This window comes from Neopsephotus bourkii, unplaced genomic scaffold (genome assembly GCF_033783945.1).
Source record: "Neopsephotus bourkii isolate Nb327-2 ecotype Australia unplaced genomic scaffold, CSIRO-AGI_Nbou_v1 NB_620, whole genome shotgun sequence".
Lineage (NCBI taxonomy): Eukaryota > Metazoa > Chordata > Aves > Psittaciformes > Psittacidae > Neopsephotus > Neopsephotus bourkii.
In genome coordinates, this window is record NW_026901120.1 from 1,997,431 (window position 1) to 2,018,371 (window position 20,941).

The window sequence follows — 20,941 nt, forward strand, 5'->3', positions numbered from 1 at the left end:
AGCATCCTTTTTATTCCCAAATCCATATATACCCGTTGCCATAGAGACAAGGTTTTTTGTTGTGGCCAGAAGCTCCCTACTCCTATGTAGTCATTAATACTCGTTCACTGCTGGGACTCTGCCATAGGAGGCAATATAGCACATTTACAAATGCCACCTGAACACGCCATGAGAAAGCCTGGCCCTGCACCAGGCTGCAAGAACCCACCTGAACCACAGAGTCCCTGCTCTGGGACCTTCTGCTGCTGTATATCCCAACATGCAACCCCCACAGCCTCCAAAGCATCCTGAATCATCCATCCCACATGGATTTATAATACTGTAAAGCTTTTATGTCCTGCAGAGCACTACTGGGGTACTACATGATCTCAGGTCTCTCTGCACCTAACCACAGCACAGAGGAGCTGTGTCCTGAAGGGAGCAGATGGGTGCTTGAGGCACCCAGAGATCACTCCAGCCCAGTGGCACAGCACAGCCATGCACTGGTTTGCCCATCAGGGTTCGCTGATTTTGCATTTCACTCTCCTGGGCAAAGCCAAGCCACCCTCTCTCTTTTAAAGTAAAACAGCCCTTTCCCTTCACTTCCAATAGGTTCTCGTTGCCATGCAGTATCCCAGGACACTTGTCCCAGGAAAACAGATCATGACCTGTGTTACTTGGTCACTCAATAGCCTGACGGGCAGGAAAGCAGACACATTGTACCTATGATAGCTCCAACCTTTCCTCCACTTGGCAACCCCTTGTATAGAGAAGTCTGAAGCCCTTCAGACACAGTTACTTACCCAGAGCTTCCTGGAAGGGCTTTCCAGCACTCCTCAGCTTTGCTCTGCTCTGAGGCACAGGAAAGCCTCTTCAGAGTCTGCCTCACTTTTCCCAGCAAGCAGTAACATAATGGCACAAGCAAACCTGTTTAAAGAGGTACAGCTTGGAATACTATTGAGGTGTGTTGTCCCAGAACTCGTTCTTCAGCAAGGAAGATCTGTCCTGGTTATTACTGAGCTTTTTGCACCCACAAAAATAGCCATTTCTCCTCTAGTGGTGTTCAACACAGGGTTGTTCTTCTTTATTAGAATATTCATAGTTCCTTGCACGTGGATTTGAAGCAGTTCTCACTAAACCATTACTTGAAGGATTTTCGTCTTCTCATTAGCACCCTGATCAGAGCAAGTTTCATTGAATAAGGAAAAAAATAGGAGAAAATGGGAAAAAAAGGATCGGAAAACACATTTAAGCCAGTGTGCAAAGAATTTGTGCTTTCTTTCCACCCATCTCTGGAGGAAACCAATCGATGCCCTGAAGAACATACTGTAGCTGCCTTCTGTCTCCTCTCCCTCACTTGCTCCTTCAGTCTCCTAGTTGTTTTTCTTCTTCCCATTTACCTGCACTGCCACACAACCACAGAGTCTTCACCTTCAGGAGTTCTTCTGCCTCCTGCCAGGCCTTAGGCTGAAGAAAGGTGGATTCACACAAAATACAACAGGAAAGTCAGTTCCAAAGCCCTGAATTGTTTTTCATATGAACTGACATCAACAAACCATGAAAACAAACACCTAATTTGGTCCAGAGGAAAAGCATCTTGTATTTACAGCAGTGTTTGCAGTAACAGTGCTTCCTGGCCACAAACACAACTGCTGGGATGCTGATTTTAAGGCAAAGGGATTGTTACGGATCCAGAGACACAACCAAATACTGCTCAGCAGTGGACGTGTGTTCATTGGCAGTGAATTCATTAGCCCAGTATGGCTGAACTGGCTCCCTGCCCCATCTACTCCCAGATTGCTACTGTTGGAGCAGGAATGAGAGAGACTCACAGTTTGCTGCCACACCACCGCACAGCAGGCTGGCACTGAGCAGGAACTGCAGCCCACATGCACCACGAGCCTCGGTGTCGGTTTGGGAGCTGATCTGGTGGCTTCCCTGCTGTCTCTGCTGAGAGGCACACTCTGAACAGGTAAAGTAAAGCTTAACCTGCTGTAGCTTCACCGAGAGATGTCTCAGCACTGAGCCACTACCAGCATGCACGGCTCTGCTGGCAGCACCTGCCTCAGCAACACCCTGAAACTACAAACAGGTACAGGAAAGGTGAAGGACTCACTTGTTCTGAAGACATGGCAGTGGAGGAGAAAGCATGATAAGAAACAAAGATATATGACAATAAAGGTTAAGGTACTTTTATTATAAAAGTCTATACAATGAGCACCAGACATAGCAATGCAATTATATCTGGTTTAGTTATATATATTTCATATCTATATATCCATACAGATATATAGCGTTTTGTTTTTACCAAAGTAAACCTGTTATATCACAAAATGCCTAGATCTACCATTTATTTATTGCTCAACAAGGATGGCACAAAACACACTCAGCATAACTGTTGCCATGCTTATCTACTATACTGAATAAACAGCCAAACACTGCATAACAAACACAAAGCAGCTGTTAATTCTGAATTGGAACCAGTCTGATCACTCACTCACTTATAAAAATATTGGAATCATATAGATTTAAGCATTATAAAGGAGGAATATATTATTTAAAACATTTAAATAGTGCATATTGACATTTTGCATGTGGTATATAAAACACAAACATTCATGTACAACACTATACAGTACACATTAGTTTCAATGTTTGGATACACCCGTGTCTGCAGACTCATAGAAAAGTAACTGAAGTGTACATTGCACAATGGAACTGAATGAAATTGAGAAATGGTCTCAAGACTTGTTTAACCTCATCATTCTCCAAGGTCCCAGATCGTTTCGCAGTTAAAAAATAATCAAACCAAAAGCATATCATCAGTGCTCTATAGTTTTAGTGCTTTTGCTGAATTCCAAAATTCCATGCCTACAAGCAGAGTAAAACAAAACAAGAAGTATTCTACAGTACACAGATGAAATCTGAGCACTAAAAATCCTACTTCCAACCTATTTCATATGCTTCATGACAGAACAGCAAGTCTATGAGGTTACACGCTAGCCATTTCTTCTCTGTGGTGAGAAAGTTCATTTTTGGTCTTTCAGAAAGCAGTATGAATCATAGCTGCGTTGACATTAGCCAGTCATAAAAACATGCAGTGTGAGTAGGTGCATGCAAAACGTGGCCACAATCAAACCCATACACTGAAGGAAAAAGAAAATGAACTGAGAAAGCACCAGTTAAAAATTAACATTTAGATTTTGCCAGATCCAAACCCAGCTGCTGATGGCTGCTGCGGAGCATAAAGCTAGTAGCTAAATCATCATTCAGCACAGCAGATGTGATACTTAAAAACATTTAGTTTCAACTCTGAAGCTAAATCATGCAAGGCCCATAACTGTTTTGCTTACATCGTAAGGGTTAGATAACTTAGTTTTATTCTCCAACTGTAAAACAAAACTGTGAGAAACAGCAGTCAACCCCAACAGTTCACCCTGTGGTGCGCATTCACTACACTGATTTTAGCCCTTGATACTACAACTTAGTTCAGGTACAGTGGAATTTTAACTGTCCTAAGCCAGCTCTTTCTTGCTGGAGCGCCATCAGATTTCCCATGCACTGCAATGTTCCTTATGCTCCTCATATCTTCTCAAAGTGGAGATGCAGTATCCAATTCAGACAAAACACTATGTCACCGCTAGTTGAGAAACAATAACCCATAACATGAGAACATGAACAACAGTAATGTAAGTCCTGTAGGCAGCGTGTGATACAACTTGTCAGTTTTCCAAGTTTTAAAAGACACTAAGGAAGGTCACTTTCTGGTTTGTCCACTGTCATCTTTATCAAGGAGGAAACGTGACCACTACTGAGCAAAATCCATTAGATGTTAATTATTACTGTGTTACGGGTGCAATTTAGAAAACCAAAGCTTAAAGTTGTTCCACAGCAGTCCTTTGGAAAAGGAATTTCAGCCTGATTTTTTAAAGTTCCAAGGAAAAAGAGCAGTACGTTTAATTTGCTGATGTGTGTCCCCAACCCCCCAGTAAAAAATAGTTCAGTGTAGCATTATGGTATTAAGAATTTCTTCAAGAATGCAAAAAGTTGGTAATAACAAAAGTCTCACAGTCCTTGAATGCTAAAAAAACCCAAAGCTGCGGTGGTTTTGGAATAAGATAGATGCATCTGTTAGACAAAACGCTGCTGGAAACTGTGTTTGCTAAAGTTGGATAGAGCAGTCTCAAACTTAGAAATCTTACTTGCTCTCTAGACAGGACCTATTTACCATTCAAACACCTTAGAGTGGCACCACAATAGAAGTGCACAAACTGGATTCTTTCAACAGTGCATGACAAATGAACACAAGCACCCAGTAAGTACAGTGGTAGCATATGGAAACATGTTATTCAATGGGTTGGAGGAATATAAGTTAAATTGATTTTGAAGAATCTTGCTTGCTGATAAGGACTTCTAACAGCCTAAGTTTGGCTTTGAGTTTCTTGTACTCCCTGTACTCATCAAGCATTGGAACCCGATCTTCTTTCTGTACGTTCCTGCAAAAAGAAGCACGTTTGAGTGGCAAGAAAACCCTCCCCACTGCAGCAAGCAAACACAACAGCAGTTACATGCAGTTATCTTGGGGAAGACAAAGACATTTTTGACAGCTTGTTCACCAGTAATAGACACAATATATTTTAGTTAAACTTGCCGTCACCTAAGGAAATGACTACAAAACCCAGTGGCATTTATTCAGCCTTGTTTAGGAATTGTTCTTTTAAGTTCTTCTGGAGATCTGATTAACAGGATATGAAAACGTTCATTTCAGATCCTGTGTATACACTGCAGGAAAACAGAGGTAAATTTCAACTGATCTACATTTTCACTGTATGGAGACTGACTCACAAATTGACAGCAGAGGATTATTCTTGTTTAAGACTGAATTATAAAACATATTAATCTGACTTGCTTTAAACCAACCTTTCTTTATTAACCTCATTATTTGCCATTAAAGTCAAAAGGAGTTATGTCCCAAATGCATTAAGTGCATGATGAAGCCACGCCAGTGCAATCTGTGTGACCTGTGGTTCAGGAGTTTATAGTTATGGAGAAATACAGTAGAAAGTGCAGTTAAGTGAGAATGTCTGCTAGTTAAGAATAACAATTATACACCCCTCTACTGGTAAAGCAAATATCCTACCTGAATAAAGGACAACCAGGCAAATTGCCCTGCCCTGGGTTAGAAACAGAGGGATAATCTGGGGGGGTTATATGAAAAAATACTTTAATAAATATTTTTAAATGTTGTTTTTTTTAAATGGAAAACCCCCACTTCTTTGGTTTTGTTCTTGTGCTTTACAGACTGTAACAGAGGAAACTAAACTCAGGAGCAAGCTTCCTCCGCTATTAAAAATGCACACCAATGTCATCTCCTTCAGGAGATTATTCATAGCAGAGATTAAACCAGATCAGGTTCCATTGGCAACATTCACATAGAAGACTTCAAAATATATTGGGCTACAAAATGAGGCTGCTGCCCAACGCCTGCTTCTGTGCTAAACAAACACTTCTGTGCTCAACACACCTTCCATTCTGCTGATAAAACTCCTCTTCAAACTCTCGTAGTGTCTTGCGTAGCTTCTTTTTCTCAGCTCGAGCTTTCCACAGTTGCTCCAACAATTCAGGCCTGAAAATTCCAAGTGAAAGGAAAAATACAGTTGGCCATAGGATAAGACTCGAATTCTTCAAAGCACGCTCTAAAACAACTGAGCTAGCTGCATCAGTAATGAACTTGCCTTCCTTGTGAGGAATATGCTACCTGTCTGATGGTGAAATACTGAGAACAAACTGGTAGTTAATAAAAGGGTGTAAGTTTTCTGCTGTCTGCATAGCTCAAGTAAGGCTGAGGAAGGTTTAGAAGATACTAAACAATACACTGAGTACAAAAGGATCTTAGTCAGACCTGTGTGAACACTCATTCCAGCTAAACACTTCCTGACAAGCACTGAACATGTCACTTGCTTCCACCCAACATCATATACTCGGTACAGTGACTCTAAGTGCAGTAACTGTAACTTCTATACTAGAAGTAGGAACTTGTTATTTCCACATACATGGAAGCAGCACGGGTGCTTGACAGCCGAAGGTCCCGGGTCAGCTTCTCTTGACCATCTTCAACATCAGACTCAGAGTTTTCAACTGGGCTTAAAACAGGCTGCGTTTGGGCAGCAGTTTTTAGGATATCGGTCAGGTCTGCAGACAAACCATCACTTTCCTCCTCTTCTTCCTGAAAGCCAAAGCAGAAATTCAAACCCAGTATGAAATATTTCAGCTCTCTCTTAAGGTGCTGGGAAGTATTTTTACAATATGCACTGTACTCACCTTAATTTCTTCAAAAAAATGGGCAGTTTCACCTTCAATAATGGGCTGTAACATCTGCCCCCGCCTCTTGGTTGATGGTGAGCCCTGCAAAAATTGAAGCTGGTTCCATTATGTGCAATTAGACATTAGATGCTGTGTGGGTCAGAATTCTGGTCAAGTCATCTATTACTCAAGGGTATTTCTTCTTTCAGAAGAATACAAGACTGGAAACATACTTACAGAGTACAAACAAAATAACCTATAACCCCAAAAGCTCAGATGCCCAAAGTATCCTTGACATAGAATCAAACACTGTACTTTATAAACTATGTAAAAATACTCTTTGAATATAAAAATCACTCCATGTTTTGTAGCCAATTCATAAAGTGCAATGATATCTCTGAATTTCGTATTTCCTCTTGTTCTTCCAAACCAAACCAAAGGGACACTATAAAGTTACACAAAGCCAGAGCCAGCTTTTATCTTCTGCCAGGCATATGTTGGGAATAAGACTGCCAGTTTCTTTTTCTAGACCTCTCTGAAGCCCCAACAATTGGAAGTGCTGCGTAAGAGTTACCTATTGCCACCTTCCAGGCAAACCCCTTTGAATTTCAGCCTAAACCAGGTGCCACTGTGCTGCACATGGACTGCCGTTAGCTGCCTGTAGCACACACACGTTCTGCCCTGCTCTTCCAGTATCCTCAAACAGCAACTTCAACAGATGAACTCTTTGAACAGGAGGACAATGGAACATGAAAGCCACACAGACAGTGACTTGACAAAACACTTTAGTTTGTGGAAGGTAAATACCTTTCTGCCTCTTTAGACATTTCCATGCAGGCTTCAGCATATGTGATTAACATACCGTGATACCATAAGAGGTCTCATGGGAGCAAGCGTTGTGTAAACCAAAAACCAATTCTTGAAATACCTGGCACTGAATATAATCTATACAGAAGCAGTCTTTGAACAATCCTTGGTAACTAGAGAGCTCTGCATCTCTTACAGGTTTCAAAAGCAGAGGCCTGTGAAAAACACTTTACAGGTAATTCCTAACCTGTGTTGCAGGCAACATGCTACCAACATCTTTCCTGAATTAAAATCCTATGGGTTGCCTATCAGCCATGCCTTTGTCTCACAGACAAACAACAACAACAAAAAGGAATGACTACAGTATAGTCACAAGACTACTGATAACACAAAATGCATCTCAGCTGAAGAGTCAGACTTGAGGTGAGAAATGAGATAAACCTCAACTGGTCAAGTAAACCACCAATACCTTGTGACTCATCACGAAGAAACGCTTAGGTGTTTAAAAGCAACCTGTGCCAACGTTCAAAAAGGGATTCTGACATAAAACCCTTTAAACTGAATTATGACTGCAGTGTAAACAACATTTTTCTGTAAAAGCCACTACACAAAAATCTATGTGCAGGAAAGGAATGATCTTGAACTGGTCTCTTCACCTCAATGTACTTGGGCTTAAAGAGGATAGCTGAGAACAGTCGGAGTCCACGTAAACAGCTGCTTAAGTTCCTGCTGAGTAAGTCACTGCCCAGCTACATAAACCTGGTAGAGAGCTGCCTGTACATAAAGAGATTATCTCACATCCCTTCCTATGCAGTCCATTCCTTCTAAAAGGGTCAAACAGCTAGTATCAAATCTGTTCTGTTGCAAGTCTGGGTCAGCATGCAAGATTCGGATTACAAATCATGAAGAGCAAAGCTAGCCAGCTGGTTGTCATTCCCCAGCTGTTTTACAGGTACTATAAACAAGGTTACATCAATCTCCTTGCACAGTATGAAAACTTTTCTTCCTCATCTCTTAAAAGAGCACAGAGAGAGGAAAGAAAAGAACAGAAAGCAAGCTAGAAGGAAATGAAGTGCACAGTGAAAAAGCACAGATGTTGTACAGATGCTGCAGGTGTTGATAACAGGTCTCACACTGAGGAAGCAGGAATGAATGAAATGGTTGTTAGGGCCATCCTATTACTCATGCCTCTGGTGACAGTACCCTGCAGTACAGGCAAGCTTCACTGCAACTGTTGTTACTATTCTTGGGAGGACTGAAAGTACAGTATGTACTGTGGATCCATACCCAGCACAGGGGCTTGGGAGCATCTCAGTCGCACAAGTCAGAACAGCTCATTTACTTCCACCAAGAACCGTGTACTTCCTAAGAGCCATCAAGGTCACAGACAGCTTTGAACTGCTCTGCTCTCAGCAGTAAATCAAATGCCTTGAGTACAATGACATCATGATCATACATCTTCCATAAGAAAGATGTATCTCTGGAACAGTGTTATTAGCTCTTCTAAAGGCAGCCTAGCAGTTCAAAAAGTGGAAAAAAGTAGAAATAGCATTTGTTTTACTCACAAGAATAGGAGTAATGCTTGCTCTAGTTAACATTTGTTTTACAAGTCTGTATCTGTCATAAAGTGGCTTCACAATATGTCTTTCTTCTCTAGTAACCTAAAGGCAGAGAAACCACAGAATTAATTATACCAGTCACTCAGTAATATAACAAGCAAACACAAAGCGGTCTTGCTTCTCATGCCAAGCCACGGACCTGACAATTAGGAACATGAAACTAGTTTAAACTGTGTGTACGAAATGGGGCTTGTGCAGATAAATGGGAAGAAGTTGGTGCTTCCTCCTCCTCTTTCCTCACTTTAATTCCCTGTAGTTTTCAGGAAGCAGTTTTAAAGACTTCCTAAAAGCTAAGAGGGGCTTCAGTAGAAACAAACTGTCTTTAAGGACATGTGGTAAAGAGGCAAAAAAGGGACCAAGAACTGGGGGAGGGCTGTGTGCCTAGGAATGATGATGACTCTAGAGGAATGAGAGGGGGTGGAAAAGAAAGAGATGAAACCATAGAGAGATTTCCTGTGGTATCTGCTTTACTCTTAATTCTTGGCCACTGTGTACTCCAACGTAACAAACCTTAAAGGCTATCCTCAACAGTTATTGACATTTTCTCCCTAAAGGGACTGTAGAAACAGTGCCAATACCCCCAGGACCATTATTCTTCCTTGGTTTTAAGACTGAAAGGCTTGGTCACATTTACACAGCAGTGCTGATTATAAAGCTAGTGTGCCAAGCCCAGAAGGCTGATGGAGTAGAACCTGAAACGATCTTGTGATTGGACTAGTAATACTGAACACTGTCCAAAACGAAAGCCCCAAACTTCAGGCACTAATTGCTAGTCACTCCAACCTCCCCACCTCCAATTATAGAGGACACATGCCACAGACTTGGGAGGAAGGGAAGTGTCTTTTACTTTCTGGTTTTGTGAAATCCAGAAAAACATTTCAAGCCTTTTCCCAGGAAATTCAACAGAGCCATTTATTTGTACAATTTCTCTTTGCCTCAGACATATAAGGCACCAAACGACACCAGTCACTTGTCAAACTCCAAGAACCTCCTCATCTGTGGACAAAGGGCCTATTAAAACATAGTTCTTTTCTGTTTGAAGACAATGCAATAAATTCCCCTGACAGCAATGTGGAAACCAACAGAGAGCTCTGTTTTGAAGAATTAAAAAGCCTCAAAACCACCCACACTAGCTTCTGCTACTACTACTGCACAAGAGTTACTGCTTTATTAATAGAGCTTGATGAAGTAAACCAAGAATTACCGGCCGCCCATGTTGACTTTCATAATACAGGAGGCTCTTCTGGAGAGATGTTTTCTCTTCTACCAAATGGTCCTTTGTCATTTTCTGTCAGAAGAATAATTCACATTTAGTCCAACTCAAGTCACTTTAACAGTTTTTCCACCTTATTGGCTATATGGATACCTTAGACACACTCCACTTAGTCAATGCCATTCATCCCACCTTCACCCATTTAAAGCTGTTCAATATTGTCAGCACATAGAAATATAGAATAGTTAGGGTTGGAAAGGACCTTAAGATCACCGAGTTCCAACCCTCCTCCCATGGGCAGGGACACCTCACACTAAACCATGTCACCCAAGGCCTCGTCCAACCTTGCCTTGAACACTGCCAGGGATGGAGCATTCACAACCTCCTTGGGCAACCCACTCCAGTGCCTCACACACTTCAGAATATTTCAATAAAGAGTGAGGAGGGAAAATGTGGTTCATCATTATTTCCCCACAGAGTCCGAAATAGAAGGGTCTTGTAAAGGGCTGCTAGACACAGGCGTCATTTTGTTGATAAAGTGATAACCTGAAGTGCCTGACAGTGCTCTGTTTCCCTCTGTTCTTTTACAAACAGCCTTTACAAACAGCTTTATGCTTACTTTTATATCTTCTGGCAAACATCTCTCAACTCGTTTTTCCTTTAACCTTTTCAAAATGAGTTCAAGTGTGGCTTCCTTGGTGGGCTTCTTCTCTTTCTGCACAACCTGCATCTCATCTTCGTTTCCTTCATCCTCTTGGTCAAGAGAGGAACCAAAGCTTTTTGGAAGAGTGTTACTTCGTGGACGTGTTTGAGGTATGAATTCTCCATCTGAGCTCCTCTGCTTTGCATCTGAAATGAGAATGATTGCTCAGTGCAAAGGTTTAAAAGAAATAACTCTCGGTTTGTTTAACTGCAAATAAAGGAATATAACAGTTTGCATAGGCAAAATTTCTAATGAACTAAAACCAACAAAATTAAAAGCCAAAGGAACAATATGAGTTTTGAGTATTTCAGAACATAGAAATTAAGTATTTTTACTGTCTGTGGAATCTTACTGAATGACTTCGCTATTTTAGTCACGTAAATGATTTGTGTTTGTAGAAAACCAGAAGCTATAGCATCTCTTACCTTTTATCTGCTTTCTCAATTTGGTAAGTTCAGTCATCCACTTCAAAACCTTTGGGTTGGCTGCAATATCACTATAGGAGGGCTGAAAAGTAACACAAATAAACAACGTTTATTAAAACACCTTAAGTCTTGCTTACAAATACTTCTTTCAAGATTTGGTAATATTTACAACAGGGAATGGGACTAGTAGCAGGGATGTGACTCTTAGCATCAGGTCAGATCTCAGTGCCAACATAACAGCCAACACTTGTGAAAATAAACTTGAGACAACAGATCAGAAGCTGAAACAGAGAGTGGTAACATGCTTCTGTCTCTCCACTTCTCCGGTATCCTCTCAGTCTCACTGCATAACGGCACTGTCTGCCCTTCTTTGGGCTCAGGCATTATGGCACAGTTCACTTTCACAGACAGCAGTAAGTAACAGAATCGTTCTCGTTTGTGAGCCCACAGTTATTCAGTGACGAACCACAAGAAATAACCTGGCTCCACCGTGCAGCCCTCTATCCTGAGTAAAGGCAGAAGTAACTTACCTTACTGTTTTTCTCTTTTTCAAATTGTTCCTCAAATTGCTTTATTTTTTTCTGCAATTTCTTGACAAGCTGGTAAGGTGTCTTGTCTTCCCTTTTGTCATCTTTTGAGCTAAAGGATGCTCTTCGTGTTCTGTATTAAAACAGTTTTTAAATGTCATTTAAATAATTAAACAGGTGCAAACAATTTGTGTATTTTAGTAAGAGAGGACTAATTTCATTTTTTTTTTCCTCCAGATCATAATTCATTCTTGGCACATTTTTAGCAAGAGCTATTTACCTACTGAATCAAAATGCTTTGATCTGCTGCCTTCAAAATGTGCTGTGTTATTGTTTTCCTCTCTAATTTCTGTAATAGCCCTAACAGAAGAACAGCATTTTTAATGTGCCACTAATTACATTGTCATTAAACCAGTTCAGATCTTTCTGGTGGCTAGGATACTTATCTAAGTTATTAGATACCTTGTTGAAGTATTGGGCACACTTAAAGCTGAGGCTAAAAGCTACCACTGCGCTGTCCTTGGCAATTTAACAGCTCTGCTACTTGTCTTAGGCAAGTAATTAGATATTAATCTAAAACACATCTACATCATTTGTTGGCTTTACTAATATATTTCTAGAGTATGTGATTCTGGTTTTAAATCATCTTTTGCACTTGTTAGCTCCTTGATGCTGCTTGTGAAAAGCCTTCCTATTTTAACACTGACCATGCAAACTTTCTGATGCACTTATTATGCAAGGGACCTGAAAGATCCCTCAACCCTAGTAAGATCTATGTAGTTCAAGATATTAGAAATACTAATCTAATCATCTACTAGTGCAGATCCTGATTAGTTTCAGAATGAGGAATACAATCAGTACTTTTCTGCAGGTCAGTCTTGTGCATCGTTTTAACAGTACTCATCAACTATTTTCTGCAGTCAACTGGAGAAAACCCAGGTAAGTACCTTTTTGCATCAATAAATTTATGTCAAACAGAATTGGAAAATAAAAACTTGGTCTTTCCTGTTCCAGATTTTCTCGTTTTTATGAGATCATTTCTTCCCTAGCAAGCACAAAAATGCCTCTTAAATACCCTTTCACAGTAATAGCAGTACGCAGTGTAGGTCACAGGCTACATACAGCTGTGGAGGGTCACACTCCCAACAGTGTCACACAAATAACTTGCAGCTTGTTTAGTTACAACTCTAACACACTGGGTAGAACAGGCTTGATCCTCTAAATCTGCACTAAGAACCCTGCCTCTGCACTGACCATTACTGCACACTTCAGTTGCAGTGGTTTGTGTCTTTACTGAGAGTGGACAACATGCTAGGCAAAACAAATCCAAAACGATGCAACATGAAAATAGCTATTCATGCTACTGGGGGAAAAAAAGCACCAAAACTTACATAAAACCATAGATCAGCAGTCCAGTGAAGACTGGTAAACAAAGGATATAAATACTGTCTTCAGTGCAGGAAGTGACATTACAGCCCAGACCCAATGCCAGGGAAATCTTTGCAAGCTCAGCCTATTTTTATACTCTTTCCCTCAGCATCTGCCAGTGGCCACTTTGAAAGACACAATACCATCCCAGATGAACCTCTGGTCTGACTCACTGTGGCAGTTCCTGGGCAGGCAGAACAGCCAAAAGGCCATATGATGCTGCATTTGCCCTTGGTCTTCAATTAATTCATATCATGAAAACCCACGATGATTTTAACCAGCTGTATTTTCATGCTTGTAGTAACACCTCCTGCCCCAACACCCACCAAATGGCATTAAAATACAAACCTAACAAAAGAAAGCGCTTTGGATGATGAATCTAAGGTTTCTGGATCATGTAAGAAGCGCTGGCTTTGCCCAAAATCCAGGCTCCGATGTGACAGTATTGGATGACAGTCCTCTTCCAAGGGATGATTAGTCATCCTTCCAGCCTGTGGGGAAAGCTGAGCTTCTCCAGATTCACTGTCCTCCTGCCAAGACTTGAAAGCAGGAAAGGGATCTAAAAGATAAAAAGGGGACACAAAATGGTACTTTGCTGTTAACAGGATTACAAACAAGAGTCAAAAGGAAACAAAACTGCGTACCCACTGCTTAAGTCTTGTATGCTATAAAGGATGTGGTGTCATACACAAAGTGGATATAAACACTGAAACACATCAGAAAGCTACAAATTCTGTCATGTAGCAACTGAAAGAAAAAGGTACCAGAACGGAGTATGCACACTAGGATCCCTTTTTCCAAGTGTATCTTGGGAGTATGCATTTCTGAACAGTTCCAGCAGTGTGAGAGCCTTATTTACGTATCAGAAGTCCAAAGTTAGAAGGATGTATTTGTTGTCCATTGTGATATTTTGCTGTGGAAATTAATTTTTATACCTTACACAGGTACTTTGAAAGATTGTCCTCTTGGGTTTGAAGAACTTAAGCCTGCCAATAGCTCTTAAGGTACAATACCCATTCACTTGAGTTGTCTGAAGGGAGTGTTGTTGGGTTTTTAAGTTTAAATGCATCTTGACACCACTGAGAAAAAGAGATTTCTTAATTTGTGGAAGGTGATTTCTTTTAGGCAGGGGATTCCAAAACAATCAGACCTTTTAAATTCCTACATAAAGCTGCTAACATCCCTTCCAATTCTTAGTTAAGGTTTGCTTGCTGTCTAACAAGTAGCTGATGTGGCCTTCCAAGCACTTGAATTCACAATCCCACCCCCCTTTTCCTTTCAAAGAGTTGCCTGTATTTCCCAGTTCAAAACTGAAATTTGACAACTGGGTTCAAAGTGTGCAGAACAACAATACAACCCACAAAGTAACCTTTAAAAAGACATAACCCTTGTACCTGCTTTCCACTGTACGTTGACTAAGTATGATTGGGGTTTGTTTTGTTTTGAAGCTCTGATCTTGCCTGTTTACACAGAACAAGACAGAAGAAAGGGACTGTTTAGAAGCAAGCAAAACAACTGCAGATCAGAACATTCCCAAGATATACGGGACAGCAGGTGAAGGGTTAGCTAGAAAGCAAACCATAAACTATCAAAAGGCAGATAACTGAACGTATGGCGAACCATACTTACCCTCCCCTTCTCTCTGCAGATGCATTGTTTTGAAATCAATGAGGGGGAAAGTGATAGGGCATGGCGCTAATAAAATGAAAAAAGAATGGCAAAAAATACTAAAGTGAACACACAGCACAGTCAGAACAAACTATACATCACATGTAAAGCAGGAAGATACAGTACCAGGGAAAACCATCCCATCCTTTGGGCCAGGCCCTGAGCACTCTCAGCTTCCAAGCACTTTCAATGGCAGGTGAGGATGCTCAGTCCTGAGTGAATCTGAACTTCTTACTGAAAAGGTTTACAGAGATCTGACACAGGAATAGTAAAGACTTATTGTAGTTTACCAAGAGGCTCATGCATCCTCACATTAACAGATGACAAGTTCTCAATGTGCTTTTGCTCGTGGCTCTTAAATAGAGATGGTAATTTCCAAAAGGCAGAACAAATGCAGAGAAAACACTCAAAATATAGATTAACTGATCTGCATTTCTGCATTAAGCCAGCAAGTATTTGATAACCATTTCCAAGAACTCTGCTGGTTTTACATTATATAGGCTTTTATAACCCAAACAAGATTTGGACTAGCATAGATTTCTTTACAAAGCCAATCTACTTCAATGGAATGCCACAAGGACTTGCAGTGCCTTGGAAGTCTGAGATCCTGATAACCATTTTAAACAGGACTGAACAACAGCCAAAGTTAAAATTGTTTGCAATGAAATAACAACTCTTGCAAAACATCATGATTTTACTACCAAGAAGCTTATAAGTTTGTATACAGAAATACTACTTTCTTTTAAAACTAAGACTCATGAAGCTATTTAAGTAAGTAAAACCAAAGCAACTTCTATGAGCAGATTTAAGGGAATAATGAAAATGGAAGCCACAAACCTTCTGAGAATCCGTATTAAATCAGATTAAAACAGAGGATGCAACAGAATGCGATGTGCAAGGATGCAATTCAGGTAAATAGAACACTGAGAACATAAGCAGGGTTATTCTTTTGCTTTTAGACTTTAGACAAAGTTATTAACTTGGGCAATGAGAATAAAAACCTGGACTCAGTGTCTCCATATGCCTCCAAATCAGTTTCTATGTGACACGACATACAATGTATAGCTTGCAAGGGCTCAAAAAGGCCAACCAGCACGTAAATCTATCACAATTTGCAAGCTGCATCATTTGTAAAAGGAAAATATGGACTCAAGGAGGCAACACACTTGGAAAACAGCCAACACTGGTGACAAATGAACACTAAGTTACCACCATCTGAGCTTCAGGACAAAGCTTTATGTGCTGACATGCTACAATTGTATGCTGCACTGTTAAACTACACTCATTTCAGGTGCACCTCACTGATATTAATATTCATAACAGAGCAACCAGAAGTCAAGTGCAGCCATTCTTTTGTTACTAGTGTCTTACTAATATTTGACCATGATGCTTACAGGCATCTTGAAGAAGAGCTGTCACTGGAACAGCCTGCTGGAAGTAAACACCTCATCCCTGCATAGTAAATCTGTACTGTAGCTGCCAAGTTGCATTTCTAAGTTTTTAAGACTAGAAACAAGTGGACTGTGGCCATTGATCAGTGACAGTTCATGGTATTTCAGCAAACTCTATCACTTGCTTTTTTTTAAGGTGTGATGATTCAAATATCAACACCAGGCAGAGGAAACAGGATATAAGGGAACACATAAAAACATGAGTACCTTGAAAAGAAGATACTGACAAGAGTGTTTTGCTCTGGTTAGGAAGGGGTTATGTTTTTACACAAGGAAAACAACAGACATTTGAGCAACAAAGTTCAGTAAAGTCACAAGCTTCAGGGCTTGTTAAGCCTGGAAGGCATGAAGAATAAGGTAACAGAGAGAAGGAATCCTGCCTGAGAGAAAACTGTGTTCCAAACATTTTGCTTTACTAAAATCCCAACAATGGAGGCAGAAGGGGGACAGGAATAATATCCATCAGCAGCTTTAGCTTCATAGCTTTAGAAAAACTAGCTTACAGCATTAGACAAAGTAACTGTTTGAAGATGCCCAAAGACATGGAAACCAACATCTGACATTCCTGACTTTTAAAACCAATCAGCCAACAGATCTTGAAGAATAAATGAAACATGAATTTCTGCGTTTAGCAGTTTAGTGATTTTAAGTCAAATTCAGCTTGTATTAGAGCTTCAATAGTTTGTATTTATAAAACCCAGAAAACCAGACAAGCCAGTGTGAATATGAACTGTGACATAACTAGAGAAGGTGTTTTGAAGCACTGGGATGACAGACTCAGGGTTCTGAGAACCACAAGTCACCTTGAAAACGTAAAAATGAATAAGAAAGAAAAAAAAACCAGACACAGCAAAACCTCTGCTATGAAACTTGGGCTGTTTTGGTTTCTTTATTTGCTCTTTTGACTATTTTTTCTTCACATGTTTATTAAGGTTCTTAATTAAGTTGCAGATAATTCTGAAACAAGATGGGATCTATGCCATGGCTTGGATCATCTTACCATGTGTACAGAACATATTGTTCAGATTGAACCAAAGGAAACAAGTGTTGTCTGCTGCTTTCTACTCCATAAAACACTCTATTTATCATTACTCATTACGTTGTGAGCTAAAGGGTGAGAATTACCTTCCCATTTGTCACCATCAGACACATTCTTCAGATCTAGACGTGGTACTTGGACACTCAGAGCTTCCTCAGGAACATTGATGTTGCCATCCCCCAACATCTCTGAATCAGTATTTGCATTAAGATCACAAGTCTTGTTACTTGAATCCTGTGTTGAAACAACAGAAGAATGTTGTTGTTATGATTTAGCAACTGGAAATGAGGTACCCAAACAGTGCCAGATCCAGCATTGCTGAGAATTGACTGGAGAAAGATTTCTTCTTTCCTGACTCAAGGAATTATAAACAATCCTCCCAACCCCCAACAGTAGCCAATTGTTTGCATTACAGAACATTCCTCACAAGATGCATAAGTATAAGCTTGCTCTGCTGCTAAAACATCCTGTGATGCAAGATGCTGAGATCTCTAACAGAGGTTTTGCAAAGCTTGCAAGAGCCCAACAAGCATAAGATGTTAAAAGCTGAATTTACTGGTTTTCTTCATAACTGCATTTCATGTAAATTTATAAGATGCTGTGTACCTGGATATAAATGAAATCATAATCTTACCAGAAACATCTCTGAAGGTATTCTATCATTCCCACCAAGCAATATACTATTTTGCCTAAAGAAAAGAAACAGATCTAGTTATAATTTTAAATATAAGTTCTTAATGGACAGTAAATACTATACACTCCCCTTGCATTTTATTCTTACATATCCAAGACCAGTTAATAAAATAAAACCAGCTTAGACCTTTATTTTCAAACTGGGAGGAAATACTTTCAAACACAATTCAACTCATACTGAGATTTCAGTCAGTACTGAACTCCAATTGCAAGTGAATTTAAAGCTTTCTGGCTAATCACTATTACCAGCATGAATTCTTTTCTCATTAAGAGCAATAAAATGTGCCAAAATATTTTAAATCACTTGTTCTTTTGTTTCTCTTGCCCAGAACATAGGCTTGTCCTCAAAAAAGCCATGATACATATCATATAGGCTTGTATTTATTATCTCTTTTAAGTGCATAAAGTTCCATGCCTTTTATATCATCACCATAAAAAGGTAACTCCATCTTACCTCCTCTGTTTTCACACATGAAAAGTTGTGCTTTTAGTTTCAACTCCCCCATCTTACACTGTGTTGCCACAAATCACAGCTAGGTACACTTAGGTTCCAAAACTGATGTGACTTAAAAAACATACATACCCTTCACTATTATTTTCTCCATCAACTTCTGCATCTTCATCACATGTTTTCAATAATACATCTGCAGCCTGTTGGCAAAAAGCATGTTTAGAAAGATTTGGGAATGGCATTCTCAGTTGAAAACATATCTGTAATCATCTCTGACCACAAAAAAAACAACCCTCAAAAACTAAAAGCACAGCTTATTGTGTGGTGGTGGAAATCATACTCTTTAACCAAGCAATACCGGTTATCTGTATATAAAACCAAGGTCAGCAGCCAGGTGTTTTACTCACTAGAAGACAGACAACAACTTTCTGCCTTCAGACAAAGCAGTTTTTACCATTTCTTTTAAATATTAATACAAACAACTCTACTGCAAATTGTCAATCACAGCATGATGTTTGCGGTGACTGAAACCATGGCAGTAAGTATATCCTAGTCTCAAAAATAACAGTTGAAGGTAGCCTTGTGCTCAGTATACATGAAATGAAACAAGTCTGACAGACTTTCTGTCTGTCAGAAAGGAGCTACTAATCCCTGTTACTAAATAAAGCAGCAGCAGAACTGGAAGGGGATGAAGAAACACTGGCATTTCTGTGACACCATCTCACAAAACAAGCTCAGATGAATACATGTCACCATTTTGTTCAGTGAAGTTGGCACAGGAAGACTGACTACTTATTTGTATCAAAGCCCTGTACTAGACTGCTTCAGTTTCTCATATGCAATATGAGATTTTAAAGTAATATTACATTTGGGTTTGGACTTTAAGAAGCTCTCACAAATGATGCCTAAAATGTCTGAACATAGAATCACAGAATAGTTAGGGCTGGAAAGGACCTTAAGATCATCCAGTTCAAACCCCCTGCCATGGGCAGGGACACCTCACACAAAACCATGCCACCCAAGCCCTCGTCCAACCTGGCCTTGAACACTGCCAGGGATGGAGCATTCACAACCTCCCTGGGCAACCCACTCCAGTGCCTCAGCACCTTTACATAAAATCACCTCAAGAGTACAAATAGTTGCCAGTTCTACACTGCTGACAGTTAACATCCACCCTTATCAGACAAAGCTCCATTATTCTGTTTACACTGTTTCAGTCCTCAAGTCAAATTCCAATTAGGAGGAACAATTTCTAATCACAGAGCATTTATCATACTCCAGCAGGTAATGTGCACCCTGGAGATGAGCTCTGCACATTCTGCATAGTCACACTTATTGTAGTTGTGGGAACAACTGCTTCTGTTTCTATTTCAGACTCAAAGGAGAGCTCACGTGCTCCTTTCTTTCCTACAACCCTACATGCTCCTCTCTATCTCCTTTCATACAGAAGAATCTGTGTATTTCCCTTTAAGATCTCCCTGAAAGATCCAACTCTCATAGCATTTGAAATTCTGTATTAAGAGGGTAAAAACTAACTTTAAACCACCCAAAACTGCATCAGGTACAACAGCAGTGCATCTACACATGACCACATGGCCCCAAGCATCATGCTCCCCTTTATATTCTTAAGGATGGTTATGAACATGGAACACTGAAGTGCACATAACTTCCTAAGAAGTATAATTCACCCTTCTCAGTTGTTCTTAGAAACCACATAAAAGACACTGAAAAGTCACCAATTTGCACCAATTTTTGTTCCTTCATTTACATTTGTATTTTCTGAGTTTTGATCCCTAAAGCTCAACATATATTTTAACTGGAAGAAGCAAAGTATTAAGAGTTAATAAGAGGAACTCGCTCTACTGCTTTTGAAGGCTTTCTTTCAGCTAGAGAGGAGATGTGGTTGAAAAGAACAGGACATTGATGCCTACCCACAGAAGAAAGTGGGAACAATGAGAAAGGGCTGTGTTTAGTTAAGTACAAACCCACACCTTCCCAGCACAAAGAGGCTGCAGAGTCTGAAGGCGACTGCTACTTCCACTGGTTCTTGATACAGTAAAAGGAGTAACGGTGTGTGGGCTATGCTACAGACACAGCTCTACATCTTCTGCTACTCAGGAAGCCTTTCCTAACACAAGATGTTATTCTATCATGTGCTATGCCAGTAGTAGTAGTAGTGATATGATGTAGTGCCAATACACTGACTTACCTGAGCAGAAGGAAGGGCTGGTACCTGTGAAAGACCAATAGAAACAACATTAGTCAGAGTCCCACAACCTGCCCCAAAGTACACAAAAATTCTCTGTGCATGTCCATGAAACACACAACAGAAGACAATTGCACAGAGCAACAGCAGCAAGTAAGGCTACATCAGAGCTACTAGGAAAACCTGGATCTCCAAAGCACTTTGCTAATGCCACAGCACTTAATGAGTTTCATATACAGGAGGCTCTTCCTCTCACCTGAATGCTTTCTTCTTCCTCAGTTACAGTATCATGTTTCATAGCTTCACTGTCTAAATCAGTGCAAACCAGTACTTCAGAGCAGTCTCCTGTGTTCTCACTGCTACCAGTGTCATTATCTTCAATAACATCATTCCTAAAGACAAGAACAGCGAGACTTTATCAATTTGCTG

General features: G+C 40.2%; 1 protein-coding gene across 4 annotated transcripts in view; it reads right to left on the bottom strand.

The window, feature by feature from the left end:
• Nucleotides 1-2,155: 2,155 nt before the first annotated feature.
• Nucleotides 2,156-20,941, bottom strand: part of FAM13B (family with sequence similarity 13 member B) — a 47,835-nt gene continuing 29,049 nt past the window's right edge. For 2 of the 4 annotated variants that reach the window (XM_061352048.1, XM_061352049.1), the window contains exons 10-25: nt 20,769-20,904; nt 20,516-20,539; nt 18,439-18,506; nt 17,797-17,851; nt 17,249-17,396; nt 14,634-14,699; nt 13,353-13,563; nt 11,580-11,709; nt 11,050-11,131; nt 10,541-10,770; nt 9,913-9,996; nt 8,655-8,750; nt 6,301-6,384; nt 6,033-6,205; nt 5,504-5,605; nt 2,156-4,475 (exon numbers count right to left, since the gene is read on the bottom strand). In XM_061352048.1, coding sequence (XP_061208032.1) covers nt 4,352-4,475; nt 5,504-5,605; nt 6,033-6,205; nt 6,301-6,384; nt 8,655-8,750; nt 9,913-9,996; nt 10,541-10,770; nt 11,050-11,131; nt 11,580-11,709; nt 13,353-13,563; nt 14,634-14,699; nt 17,249-17,396; nt 17,797-17,851; nt 18,439-18,506; nt 20,516-20,539; nt 20,769-20,904 — 1,813 coding nt within the window. In that variant the 3' untranslated portion in view covers nt 2,156-4,351. The remainder of the gene's footprint in view (nt 4,476-5,503; nt 5,606-6,032; nt 6,206-6,300; nt 6,385-8,654; nt 8,751-9,912; nt 9,997-10,540; nt 10,771-11,049; nt 11,132-11,579; nt 11,710-13,352; nt 13,564-14,633; nt 14,700-17,248; nt 17,397-17,796; nt 17,852-18,438; nt 18,507-20,515; nt 20,540-20,768; nt 20,905-20,941) is intronic. The other 2 variants (XM_061352050.1, XM_061352051.1) reach the window with 2 other exon arrangements.